Raw genomic sequence first — 13,811 nt, 5'->3', positions numbered from 1 at the left:
AATGGAAAAATTTAACTTATTCTCAGTCAGTATACTTCAACAAGGAAAGCAGCCCGGTTGCTAATTCTCTAAAGAGCCTTTGATTTCAGGGTTGTGATATTTCAATTAGTATTTAATGCCATATCTTTTCTGGGGCAGCCATCTCCTGTATTTTTTCCTATTACACATCCCCAAGTCGTAACATACTCATTTTCATTTTAGCCTTTGAAAAATGAAGGTATATGCAAATATAATTTAATTTTTGGTACAGAGCTCATTTGCTTTAATATTCAAAAGGGAGTTCCAGGCCAAGAATTCAACATGATATTATTTAAGATAATAAGACAGTTCAAATTACAAGCAATTAGAGAAATCAAAGCATTGACAACAGTCTGCAGGGTATTACTTACTGCTGTTGTTTGCAGACACAGAAAGGTGGGATTATATCTAACAATTAGAAAGCACCTGTTACAGAAAGGAGTCATCTTCCTTCTAACTTCTGTTCTCTCCTGTTGGCAGGCCTGGCATGCCTGGGCAGTGATGAACTTTGAAGCAGTGCTTCACTATAAACATCAAAACCAGGCCAGAGATGAGAAGAAGAAACTCCGTCACGCGAGCGGAGCCAGCATCACCAGCGCTAACACCGAGGGCAGCAACAGCGAGAGCGATGCAGAGAGCACTGAGAACAGCCCCATCCCATCCCCAGTGCAGAAAAAAGTCACTGAGGTACCCTCTTTCCTCCCTCTTCATGTTGTGAGATTGGTATTTACTGCTTAGACACAGAAAAATGTTACGGGCTAAATTAATGGAAATGATTATTAGCTGTGACCTAAAGTGGAGACTGAAGTGGCTGTCATAGGTGACACAGTGCATTAACAAATTCTGCTCTTTAGACCCTTCATGGAAGACTCTGAGGAATCTCTTTCATTTACCAGGCATAGTAAGGTAGTGGTTTTTAGGCTGCTTTGTTGTCCATATCTTTGTAAACAAGCTGAAGTATAAAACCACTTCACAACATTTTCCCTGCCAGGCTGAAAGACCTTTGTGTAGTCAAGCAAAACAAAAAATTCTAGGAGTAACATGTCCTGTGAAGAGCAGGAGCAGAAGTCAGCTCCAATGGGGATGAGCTCTACATTTCCACATTTTTCTTCCTCTTTCCCCTTGAGTTTAGGATTCATGTGGACTGATGTGCTTGCATAGAACTAATGCAGCAATTTTCATTCCAAAAGGATTTATCCAAGACCCTCTTGATGTACACAGTCCCCGCTGTCCAGGGTTTCTTCCGATCCATTTCTCTGTCTCGAGGAAACAACCTACAAGACACCCTAAGGTACATAATAAAGCACACAGTAAATGAAATCCAGGTGATAAGAGCATATGGTTTCAGATTAGGTAGAGCACATTCCTGCTCTTTTTTGTTATGGTTGAATTAAGTGAAGGCTTCAGTCCAGGCTAATTTTCATTAGATGGTTTATCCCTGCTATCTGAGGGTTCTGGGAAGAAAAGTTGCTTGAAAATGTGGGGGTTTTTTTGTTTGTTTGTTTGGGGTTTTTGTGATGGGGTTTTATTGGTTGGTTCATTGGTAGTTTTTATTTCATTTTGGTTGTGTGTTGGTTCATTTGTTCCTAACAAAAGTATTTCTCTTTTTCAGAGTCCTTACTCTGTGGTTTGACTATGGTCATTGGCCTGATGTGAATGAAGCTTTGGTAGAAGGAGTCAAGGCAATCCAAATAGACACTTGGCTGCAGGTAAATAACACAAAGGGAAATCCCAGTTCTTGGGGTAGTTTGGGATTTGTTGCATGATATCCATTATGATCTCTTGCTAAACAATCCTCTGTAGGTGAGTGCTGAGAGCAGTGTGCAGAACAGTCTGTAACAGATTCAACAAGCATCTTGAACAGAAAAATGAGAAATGTTTCTGTGTTTCTATGCAAATTAGGACATATCAATGAGAAAGAATGAAAATTCTTGAATTAAAGATGACATACATTCAGTGGTGATCAAGTATAAAACAGCACTATGCTGCTCTGATGTAGTTCACAATGTGTTTCAGAATTGCCTTGTAGAATGATTCTTGTAATTAAATTTTAAAAATACTTTATTTCCTGTTTAAGCATTATACTTCAAGATGCATCTTTCCATAGTAGGATCCTGTAAGAGTTTTGCACAGGACACTTGTGATCTCATTGTGCTGTTGCACATTTCAGTTTGGAACCTTGTGTTATCATTGACCAACTCAAAAATGACTGATGGGCTTCTCTGTCTCTTTTAGAGGCTGTGAGGCCTCTAGGAGAGGGCAAAGCAGCTGATGCACTGAACTTAGGAGATGACAGGAGAGTTTCTTTTCCTTTTCCTTAGGTAATCCCTCAGCTCATTGCCAGAATTGACACCCCTCGACCTCTGGTAGGACGTCTCATCCATCAGCTGCTCACGGACATTGGTCGGTACCACCCCCAGGTAAGCACCTGCTTAGAGCAGAAATTTTTACAGGTGTCAGATGCCTGCACAGGAAGCCACAGCAAGGGATGACAGTGAGGATGGGGACAGTTTCTGTTGCTGCTGCTGCTTTCACCTCAGCACTGTTCACATAAAAATGGGAAAGAGGTGAATGAGCCATGCAGCCTGGGAAGAACTCTGTCTAATGTAATTTAATGCCTGCTGGGTAGTGCAGATCACCTTAAATGTCTTTTCCTGACTACTAAGAACCTACCTCACAGGTTTTATTTGAATTTCTTTCCACAGCTTTTATCTGAATTTCTTTCCACAGGTTTTATCTGAATTTCTTTCCACAGCTTTTATCTGAATTTCTTTCCACAGCTTTTATCTGAATTTCTTTCCACAGTGTGGAGTACCACAAATTCTTAAAAACCTATTTTTGTTCTTCCAGTTTGAAAGAGGCTCTCAATGTCACTGTCTATTTAGTGAATTAAAGTCTTGACAGCCTTTTGGGTCAGAAAACTTTCAGTAGTAAATTCCTATCACCACTTTCCAGAAGAGAACTTGCTTCCTCCTTTTTATCCCTAAGGCTGCTATTCACTAATGCTTTGCTAATTATTTAAATTTACATAGCTTCTCTGTGGGGTTCTAAAATATTACTGGTTACTGTCCCTTGCAGGCTTTGATCTATCCTCTGACTGTGGCTTCTAAATCTACGACCACTGCTCGGCACAATGCTGCAAATAAGATTTTGAAAAACATGTGTGAGCACAGCAACACTCTGGTGCAGCAGGCAATGATGGTGAGTGCTCAGTGCAGCATAAAGTGTGTTATGTTGGATAGATGGCAGTTATAATAAGACAAAAAGACTATTCATTGTTGATTCCGTTCAGGTACAATTAATTTTGGGTATTTGCAACTGGTAGAAGTTACAGTATTAGTGTAATTTCCAGAGAATGCTTTAATTCTAAAATAATTCACACACTGAGTTTTTGTGTTACCTTATGAATAAATTTAGAGAAGAAATACATGAAAAACCTTTGTTCCATAAAGAGGTGGTTTTGCTTAGTGGAAAGTAGAAATAAAACTTACTGAGCTTAGCATGGAAAGAGTAATGTAATTAATTTGATACAGATTCTTATGAATAAATGAAAAATAATGCTTTCAGGCCAAGCATGAAAATGAAATGTAGAAAATTTCAAAGGTAACAAATAAGGTGAGAAAAGCCTGGTCAGCTTCTTACAGAAAAAAATGTGCTGTCATTGTGATAGTTCTTGTGGCTCCCTCTGGCTGCCAGGAACAAATATTTCATAATATCAGAGAAGAAGGGAGTTTTGCAGTTTTGAATCAGGACACAGTGCCAGGGATTTCTCTAGGCATTCAATCTTTTTTTCTGTGCTAAAACAGGTGAGTGAAGAGCTAATTCGTGTGGCCATCCTATGGCATGAGATGTGGCATGAAGGGTTGGAAGAAGCATCTCGTCTGTATTTTGGAGAAAGAAATGTAAAGGGAATGTTTGAGGTGCTGGAACCACTTCATGCAATGATGGAGCGAGGGCCTCAGACTTTAAAGGAGACATCCTTCAATCAGGTATCAGCTGTTCTTCAGGACAGCCTGAAGATGTGTTACAAGAACCTTTGCCATTTAACACAAAAAGTGAATCTCATGGGACTCATTATGTTATTTCACTATTTCATTATTGACATTTATCTTCAGATCTGCATCACTATTGGTGACTATAAGAGGCCATGGTAGTCCAAATTGCCCTGGAGTCTTATATTGGCAGGATGTCTGATAGGGACTGGAAAACTGCTCTGCAGTTAATTATTCTGCTTTGTTCACAGTAAGCACTAGCACAGATAACAGAGAATTAACAGAGCTTGTAGGTCTACTGTTAAAGGGTGATTCTAAGCATTCAGTTGCCTCCTATAATGAAGTCTATTTGTGAGCAATGTTGTTTGATAAATTCAGTGCAAATCTTGGATCTAGGAATTTCTGGATCTTTAATTCTCATTTACTGTAAAAATGTGAGATAAGTATTTGTAGTGCAATTTGAAAAGGGACTGATGCTTTTTGTAGGTGTTAAGTGCTCTCCACCTGTTACACTACAGTCTGTTGAAATTCTTTTTTCTGATGTTTTAATCCCTAGGCCTATGGCAGAGATCTCATGGAAGCTCAAGAGTGGTGCAGGAAGTATATGAAATCAGGAAATGTCAAAGACCTAACTCAGGCTTGGGATCTCTACTATCACGTGTTCCGACGTATCTCAAAGCAGCTGCCACAGGTGAGGGGGGAGATTCAGATCTTTTGTCAATACCAACCTTGGCTTTATGTTTTCTGGTTATTTAAAACATACTAATTCAGTATTCTGGAAATAACTGCATAGGGTTTGCTGCAAATTTGGTGTTTATGCAGCACTTCCTGCAAGTACCTGAAGTATTGTCACTGCCTGAACTGTTTTAGGTCCCTTGACAGCATGAACTCTTCAAATGCTTCTGTGAGACTGAACTGAAATCCTAAGGTCTTGTATTTCTTTTGGTTTGGTAGCTCACTTCTTTGGAACTACAGTATGTGTCACCAAAACTCTTAATGTGCCGGGATCTGGAACTGGCAGTGCCAGGAACGTACGACCCCAACCAGCCCATCATCCGGATTCAGTCCATCGCACCCTCCCTGCAGGTCATCACCTCCAAGCAGCGGCCCAGGAAGTTGACATTAATGGGTAAGAGAGAGCACTTTTCACTTAGCTATTCCTCTATTTAAACAGTTGTTGCTCTTAAGTCAAACTATGTATTTACCTGGTAAAACCTCTCTAACCTTTCCTTTCAGGTGAGGTTTTTGTTAGTCGGTCTGACTGCCACACTTTTTTGGGTACATGTGTGTTTACTCATCTGTTTGTTCAATGAATATAAACTTTTGTGCACTAATTCTTTTGCAGGAAGCAATGGGCATGAGTTTGTATTCCTTCTGAAAGGCCACGAAGACCTTCGCCAAGATGAGAGAGTGATGCAGCTTTTTGGGTTGGTCAACACTCTGCTAGCAAATGACCCAACTTCTCTTCGTAAAAACCTCAGGTGTGTGCTCTGGGTAATCACTGGAAGTGCTTAAACATGTGTAACTCCTTACAAGTAAACCTTGGCACAAGCAGTTATTTTGTGAAGAAATGGCAAATTTTGGAATGCAGTTATAAAGAGTATTTATAGAATTCAAATATGGAGAAAATGTGTCTGAGGGGATTTTTTTTGAAGTGTTATCTTGTAAATTGTTATGGGCTTTGAAGCAGTGCCTATTTCAAGACACCTTGTGCATTGCCTTAAGAGCCTGAGAATGGGTTTTTGCCAAAGCTTTTTTTATTATAGTCACTAAATAGCTTGAAGAGTCACTGAGTGCAATTCTGCAGTGCCTTTCAAGCAAGAACACATCAAACAAATCGTGGAAATAAGAGATCATCGTGGGTGACATAACATGTACCTTCTGAAAGCAGCCTTTCAATGAAAACCATGTAAATTTTGAGTTTATCTGTAGATTATCTGGTAAAAATCTGTGCAAAATGGGTGTTTGGTCTGTTTGAAAAGACAAGCAGAGCAACTATTGACAAGACAATTTGGACCAGAATCAGATTTAACAGTAGTTGTTTCAAGCATCTCAAAATCTAATAAGTTACAATATACCACAATTTGAGCTGTGATCTCCATTTTTTCCCCATAGCATCCAGAGATATGCTGTTATTCCACTGTCTACAAATTCAGGCTTAATTGGCTGGGTGCCCCACTGTGACACGCTGCACGCACTCATCCGAGACTACAGGGAGAAGAAAAAGATCCTGCTCAACATCGAGCATCGCATCATGCTGAGGGTAAGGGGCAGAGCTGGCAGAGGGTTTGGGACATTCTTTTAAGACACCAGTGCTTTAATGAAGGAGAATGTGCAAGGCTTCTTCCTCTGCCTCTTCTCTGATTGATACAATAAATTAAAAAATAATAGATAAGAGTTATAGCTTGCCCTATGTTTATTTGTTTCTCCTTTCCAGTTTGAGCAGTGACCACAAGTTGTTGCCATCTGGTGACTGATATGTGTTTGGAATTTTGCATGACTGTGATGTGTCTCATACAAGGTGCTGCTGGCATTGCAAACATTGTGTCTAAGGGCCAAAATTAGACAGACTGGAGAAACTGAACACTGCTAGAAAATTTGGAATTTCCTGCCAAAAAGGAAAGTGTGTGCCAGCCCAGAAGACTTATTTGGATAATGGTTTTTGAAAAATACTTACCTATGCAGTTTTTTAGTTAAACAGGGGTGGTGAATACTGACTTTGAGGATACCAAGTAATTTGCTGACTTATTTAAAAAGAATTCTTCAGTGTTGTGTGGTCATCTTGCTGTGTTTGAAACATACTTGTCAGTCTACCAATAGTTTAAGTATAAACTTGATATGAAATTATATAAGATTACTGTGTTTCTCACAGTACAGCCAGAGGCTACTGGAGGTGGCTTTAATTTGCTGAATGTCACTTCTGAATTACAGATGGCTCCAGACTACGACCACCTGACTCTGATGCAGAAAGTAGAAGTGTTTGAACATGCTGTCAATAACACAGCTGGGGATGACCTTGCCAAACTGCTGTGGCTGAAAAGTCCAAGCTCAGAGGTGAGATCAACACAAGTACTGGCAAACAGCAGAGTGTGTAATTATCTTCTCTGCAGAATGAGTGAGAGATGGAGTTTATTTATCCTAAACCCCAGCTGAATCACTGCAGGACACATATCCACACATGTATCCCCACACAAGGGGCTTCACAAGGCTCAGAGCAGAAGTGAAGTGCAAAGCACAAGACTGGAGATTTTAGACTCCATATATATATAGTGTTATATATTTTAGTCTCCATATAGATATATACATTCTCTCTGCAGGGGAGAGAAAAGCAGGAGCCTCAGAATTTATTCTCTTAATAACTTAGACATCTAATTCAAGAGCACAAGGTGTTTAAACCCCCTCAAACTTACAGACTACTGAACCTAAGCCTCTCACAGTTCTGCTTTGTGCAAAATGCAAATGGTTAATGCATCAATTATAAACTGAAACATGCAACATACCTGCCTGGCTTTTTCTGTTTTGTCTCCACTTGTAGGTATGGTTTGACAGAAGAACAAATTACACCCGTTCCCTGGCTGTGATGTCAATGGTTGGGTACATTTTGGGCCTTGGGGACAGGTAAATAAAGCTGTAAAGGTTTATTTTATTTAAAAGCACAGACTTTGAAGGCTATCAGTTCATTCCATGAATCTGTTCTTGTGATGACATCTTCCATTGTGGTTATTGCTGAGTTGTAATGATATCATCATCTCTCAGGTCCTAATTATGCTGCTGTTATTCTGAGCACTGCAGGGGTGAGATGCAGTTTGTGTATCATGAGTACAAATAAGACTTTCTTCCTTTTTGAAATTAATACACATGGAACTACATTAAGGACCACAAGTTCTAATTTTGCCCTTTCACAGAATGGGAAACCTTTCCCCATCCATTTTATTAACATTATAACTTCCAAAATGGTTTTGAAGACAAGGTATACTAGATTTAAAATCTGTAATGCAAAAACAGCTAAACTCTTAAATGTTTTAGTCACAAGAACTCTTATTTCTGAACTTTAAAGTTTCTAACATGAAATTATAAACCTTTGAAAATGGAATTAAAACAAAATTGGAAGATAGAAGCATGAAACAAAACTGTAGTTTTGTTAGTCTGGATTGATTTTCTTCTCCCTTGATGGTAAAACAATCTGTGTTACTTCAAGTGCAGCATAATGCATTACATTTTTCTACACTTAAAAAAAAAAAAAAAGCATAAAACAAGCGGAAAAATTATCGCAACTGAAAAATAAACATTCATATGCAAGATATGTACTGATCATTCTTGTCCAGGAAGTTATTTGTCTTCCAAGGTGAGAATATCTTTAACTCATGAGAGGTTATTACAGAAGTAATGTGACAGATACACTGTCAGGAAGGTTTCCTGTTTGTCCTGAGATTGAAGATCTCAGACAAGCAAGCTGTCACTGGCTGTTCTTCTTCATGAAGATAAATACATTTTCAGACTGGAGCTGCTGTGATTTACTTTGGGTTTTTGTAATGGTCTGTCACCAATGGTCTGTTTTTTCTCTCACTCCTTCACCAAAGACACCCTTCCAATCTGATGTTAGACAGACTGAGTGGAAAGATCCTGCATATTGACTTTGGGGACTGCTTTGAGGTAAGTCTTTCTATTTGGACATGATATTTTCAATAATTCTCACATTTTCTGGTGGAACAGAAATTAATCTATAAGCCAGGACAAACTGACCTTGGAGTCTGTTCCTGGGCAAACCCTTGGACTCTCTTTTGAGCCTCTCTTTACCTGCAGGCAAGTTAAAAATAATAGACACTTTATCTCAGAAACATGTCTTTGGGATTAGCTGACTACTGGAACAAGCAAAGAAGTGTTAACATCACTTCCATGAAATTTCCTGGAGCAATTTAAGCTGCTGAGAGGCAGTCTGTGTTGCTGGGCTCATGCTTGAGTTTTCCCTTTGCTATCAAGTTAATCATCTAGCTTCTCCCAGTAATTTATGGAAACTGAGGAACATAAAACTGTGACTTTATTTACTTTATGTCCTATTTGGAATAAAATCTTCAAGATTTTAGCAATCTTTGTAGCAAAAAGATCCCAGTACTTAATAACTTTTTAAAAGTAATTTAACTATTCATTTACTTATTCTCCATCATTATGTGTTTAGGTTGCAATGACAAGAGAAAAGTTCCCTGAGAAGATTCCATTTAGATTAACAAGGATGCTGACAAATGCTATGGAGGTAAGCATTCCCTCTGATTTGGAGTGGACTGTTCCTAGGGAAAATGGCAACCCTTTCTCAGTTTCTTCTGTATATTTTTGTTGTGGCTAAACTTTACCACTCCTTAAGAACCAGAGGTGTTAATATTTCAGCTTCATTTTCTGTGAGTTAAAATATCTCCTGTGATATCTGCAGTACATCACAGTGGAAAGCAACTTTTTAGTTAGAAAATAAACTACCCTTAAATTCCTCCAATTTGTTAAACCTTCCTTAGTCTCCCCATTTCAAATAGCTGTTTATATCAACCAGACAATGTCAGTTGCATGGTATTTTACAATCATCTTCATGGAGAGCTTCTTAGTTTGTAATTAATGTGTGTTTTGTTCTCTTAACGAACAAAGCGTAGTGAACTCCAGTTCAAAGTTACTTCCTGCTCCCTGAGTATTGGGCTTGGGGTTGCAGAGTGAACAAATCAGTAGTTGATTCACTTCTTTTTCTTCCAAAGGTGACAGGCCTTGATGGGAACTACAGAATCACCTGTCACACAGTGATGGAGGTGCTGCGTGAGCACAAGGACAGCGTCATGGCTGTGCTGGAAGCCTTTGTGTATGATCCCCTATTGAATTGGAGATTGATGGACAGTAAGTGATTCTGATAAATTAGTGACAGCAAGAGAATATTCATACATGAAATCCAGAAGCCTGAAATCCGGTGTGTTTTCAAACAATCTGATCAAAGTGTTAATTTGCATGTGCTGTTTCTGTGTGCACGCAGTTTTAGGGATTTTAATATGAAATTACAGCAGTGATCACGAGATTGAAATTATTTCCAGGTGACATCAAATCTGGAGAAAGGCAGCCAAATCTGTATTGTTTGTGGAAAAATTTGCTTTCAAACACTGAAACTCCAGTTGATGCTTTCCAACTCCTTGTTTTCTTGCAGCAAATACGAAGGGCAATAAGCGCTCACGAACAAGAACAGACTCCTACTCAGCCAGTCAGTCAGTAGGTGAGTAGAAAAGATGGTAGATGTCACAAATATGCTTTTCAAATTAGCTGACTAACAGTCCTGCTAATGTTTCCAGAAGAATATTTCAGCTGCTTTCCAGCTCACATTTATACTTTTGTGTTTTCATGGTTTTTTCAATAGAAATGTTGGACAGTGTGGAATTGGGAGAGACAGCCCATAAAAAAACTGGAACCACAGTGCCTGAATCCATCCATTCCTTCAGTAAGTTTCACTGTTGCTTCTACACTGACCCAGAGGCTGTTCTTAGATCAGAAAATTTCATCATGCTCTAAATGCAATTGTATGAGATGGGACAGATGCAGTCTCTTGTCAGCATAAAAATTATCTGTGTTCTCAACTCCCACAAAGAGTTGTATCTATAGAAAATGCATCTAGGTTTGCTTTCAAAATGGTATTTGGAAAGGGCACATCTAACAGCAGCACAAATGCTTTTATTGTTCAGATTGAAGTCCTAATTCTGTGTTCTGTTTCTGCCTTTTAGTAGGAGATGGTCTGGTGAAGCCAGAAGCTCTAAATAAGAAGGCAATTCAGATCATCAACAGGGTTCGAGATAAGCTCACTGGTGAGTGTGTAGTTATGTTTATATAAAGAAACATAAAATCTGATGGAGCAGCACTATTCTTAGTGTTTGTATTTTCTGATAATCCTTTAATTTAACATATTCTGATTAAGTGGATGAGGCCATTTTCCTGTTTTTGTCCAAAATCTAAGTCCTGTGCCTGCATTTAGATACAAATAAGTCTGATTTGTAAAGTACAGAGGTGTTTATAACTACAAAAATTTAATATTTGGCATGTATTAGCTTGTTAGTGGAAGATGAATTTCTACAGGCCTGGCTTCATAGTTTGCAGAATTTAGTTGCAAAATGTTACACTTTTAAAGTTTATAAGAAACTACTCCCCACTTGCTAGATAATGTACTATGAGGGGATTAGTACCAGGATTTGTGACTCCTTTCATGGTTTTTTATCCTTTTATTTCAAAGGTCGAGACTTCTCTCATGATGAAACTCTCGATGTGCCCACACAAGTAGAACTGCTCATTAAACAAGCAACTTCTCATGAGAACCTGTGCCAGTGCTACATTGGATGGTGAGTTTGTCACTCAGCTAACCTGGCAAAACTCTTCTGGAACAGTCTGAGCAGGGAACTGCTAAAGAGAACCTCACTTGTGTAGTTAGTTATTTATAGGAGCCTTACCACATACTGCATCTGATCTGGTAGATTCTGCAAGCCCATGGCAATGCCAGACAGTCCTCTAGGAAATTTGTTTTTATAAGAAATGACAAGGATTTTACATTTTAAGTGTTTGAAATAAGGAATGTGGTGGTCAGTGCTTTCAGTTACACTGAAGAACAAAAAAAAGATGATTTAGTGTCATTTTAAGAGTTAGATAACTTAGAACTATGCTGAAGGAAATAGATCTCTTTTCTGCTAATGTTTAAAAGTGATAAAGATCACCTGGCAACTTTGCCTGTGCTTAGATGATGCCTAGTCTGTATAGAATCTCAGTCCTTCTCAGCCTCTGTGAAATTACATGCAAGTCAACTTTATTACAATATCTTTATTTTTTTTAGGTGTCCTTTCTGGTAACAGGAGATTCCAGAGTATGCACAGCCTTTTATTCTGGAGGCTTTTTCACTCCAAACTTGCTCTTCTACAAACACAAATTGAACGTTGGACTGAAATACAGCCTTTGTCAAATATTTTTAAATGTAAATGATAAGAGTTATTGTATATTAAAAGTTGGTGTAAGCCAATGTATAGCTGCTGTTGGAAAAAACAAGCTGTCTGAAACACAACACTTGATTTGGGTTTCCAGGACAGTGAAGACTGATTGTACCACAGATGTCTATGGTTCCTTTTTGTCTTTGGGGAACTGGAGATCCATTGAAAATAACTATACGGGTTTTCACTCACTTTGCAATGTAACTAAGTAACTTGCAGATTAATTATTGCCCTGGTCATTCCTGTTGATGTGGGTGCAGTGAGCTAAATGCGCTTGTGCAGGAGGCTTCATTTACGTTTGGGGGGAGCTGCATAACTGGAAAGAAAGAGAAGTAGAATTTACCATTGTTTCTCTCCTGTACCTTGTTTTCAAACTTGATTCTTGCCCCAAAATTGGAAATTGTCTATCTGCTCATTACACTAGTTCAGGATTTCTGTTTCTGACTAGATCAGGGTTTTGAGCACATCCAAGATTTGGAAACGTTGAGCTGAGCAAAGTCTGGGTGCCTCTGTGCAGAGTGATCGGTGGCAAACTGGATGCAGGGTACAAATAAATACCACTTGTGTGCCTCCTGCAGTGTCTGGGTTAAAAAGCAGTGCTGGGAAATAACTAGAGAAAGTTCAGGTTTGGCACAGGAGGCAGACTGGGAGGGGAGAACTGGTTGTAACTTGAAACAGAAAATAATGGTTATTAAACATGAGGTTGAAGATAAAGTTATGATTTATTAATTAAAAACATTAAAAACAATGCACAAAATACAACAGAGTAGCCATGTTTAGATGCCATGTTGTATTTGCATATTTTTGTGCCAATAAATGACATCAAAATGTAAACATTTTGACTGTGTTCTTGTTTATTCCTAAGTCTTTCTTAAGCAGGGACAGGGAAGCTGATTACAATTTTTTTAAGGTTCCTGCTGCCATTGATTTGTCTTTTTGTGCATCATTTCAGGTCGTTGGTTTTATTTCCCTTCTGATAGCAACTGAATGAAGTCTGTCAGTTGTATAAAAAACCTGTGACCATACAACCCCTAAATTTCTGTTTTCCAGGAGATGTGATGGCATCTGTGTGATAGGAATATCAGGCTTCCTCGGGCTCAGGGTCACAGCCACAGCTCCAGGCACAGGTGGAGCGTTGGACAGGATTCCCTGGGCTTCCCCAGCTGCTTGTGCAAAATGCTGCACTCCAAAAATGGGAAATGGAGAGGTGGCAGTCAAGAATCTGGGTATTGGCCCTAGCCCTTTTCTGGGCACTGGTGTTGCTATCAAGGGGACTGGACACCACAATATAAGAAAGATTATTAAGCTGCTAGAGAGTGTCCAAAGAAGGGACAGGAAGATGATGAAGAGCCTGGAGGGGAAGAGGAGCCACTGAGGGCACTTGGGCTGAGGGGAAACTCATCAAAGTCTACAATTTCCTCTTGAGGGGAATAGGATGGGCAGGCACTGATCTCTGCTCTGTGGTGAGCAGGGAAGGGGGGCTGGAGCTGTGCCAGGGGTGTTTTAGGCTGGATATAAGGAAAAGGCTGTTCCCTCAGAGAGTGGTGGCGCACTGAACAGGCTCCTCAGGGAACCGTCATGACCCAAGGCTGCCAGAGCTCCAGGAGCATTTGGACAATGCCCTCAGGTACAAGGTGGGATTGTTGGGGTGTCCTGTGCAGGACCAAGAGCTGGACTCGATGATCCTTGTAGGTCCCTTACCTACAAGGATCCCTCGGGATCTCCTGTGATTCTGAGTCCCACAGGTGTTTGTGGGGGGAAAAAGGCCGAGTCTGCCTCACAGAAGCCCAGCCGGGGGGGATGGCCCTCGGGGGGT

At 39.6% G+C, this 13,811-nt stretch overlaps 1 protein-coding gene across 2 annotated transcripts in view; it reads left to right on the top strand.

Moving 5' to 3' along the window:
* MTOR (mechanistic target of rapamycin kinase) overlaps positions 1-12,831 on the top strand; it is a 62,849-nt gene extending 50,018 nt beyond the window's left edge. For both annotated transcript variants that reach the window (XM_015648473.2, XM_015648474.2), the window contains 20 exons: positions 499-705; positions 1,209-1,309; positions 1,631-1,727; positions 2,340-2,438; positions 3,097-3,219; positions 3,825-4,007; positions 4,567-4,701; positions 4,965-5,139; positions 5,356-5,491; positions 6,126-6,273; positions 6,942-7,064; positions 7,546-7,628; positions 8,591-8,663; positions 9,187-9,261; positions 9,746-9,881; positions 10,183-10,248; positions 10,390-10,470; positions 10,751-10,831; positions 11,254-11,359; positions 11,845-12,831. In XM_015648473.2, the coding sequence (XP_015503959.1) occupies positions 499-705; positions 1,209-1,309; positions 1,631-1,727; positions 2,340-2,438; positions 3,097-3,219; positions 3,825-4,007; positions 4,567-4,701; positions 4,965-5,139; positions 5,356-5,491; positions 6,126-6,273; positions 6,942-7,064; positions 7,546-7,628; positions 8,591-8,663; positions 9,187-9,261; positions 9,746-9,881; positions 10,183-10,248; positions 10,390-10,470; positions 10,751-10,831; positions 11,254-11,359; positions 11,845-11,860 (2,244 nt within the window). In that variant the 3' untranslated portion in view covers positions 11,861-12,831. The remainder of the gene's footprint in view (positions 1-498; positions 706-1,208; positions 1,310-1,630; positions 1,728-2,339; positions 2,439-3,096; positions 3,220-3,824; positions 4,008-4,566; positions 4,702-4,964; positions 5,140-5,355; positions 5,492-6,125; positions 6,274-6,941; positions 7,065-7,545; positions 7,629-8,590; positions 8,664-9,186; positions 9,262-9,745; positions 9,882-10,182; positions 10,249-10,389; positions 10,471-10,750; positions 10,832-11,253; positions 11,360-11,844) is intronic.
* The last annotated feature ends 980 nt before the right edge of the window (positions 12,832-13,811 follow it).

Source organism: Parus major, chromosome 21 (genome assembly GCF_001522545.3).
Source record: "Parus major isolate Abel chromosome 21, Parus_major1.1, whole genome shotgun sequence".
NCBI classification, from domain to species: domain Eukaryota; kingdom Metazoa; phylum Chordata; class Aves; order Passeriformes; family Paridae; genus Parus; species Parus major.
The sequence above is the reverse complement of the archived record's forward strand: the minus strand, read 5'-3'. Positions and strand labels throughout refer to the sequence as shown.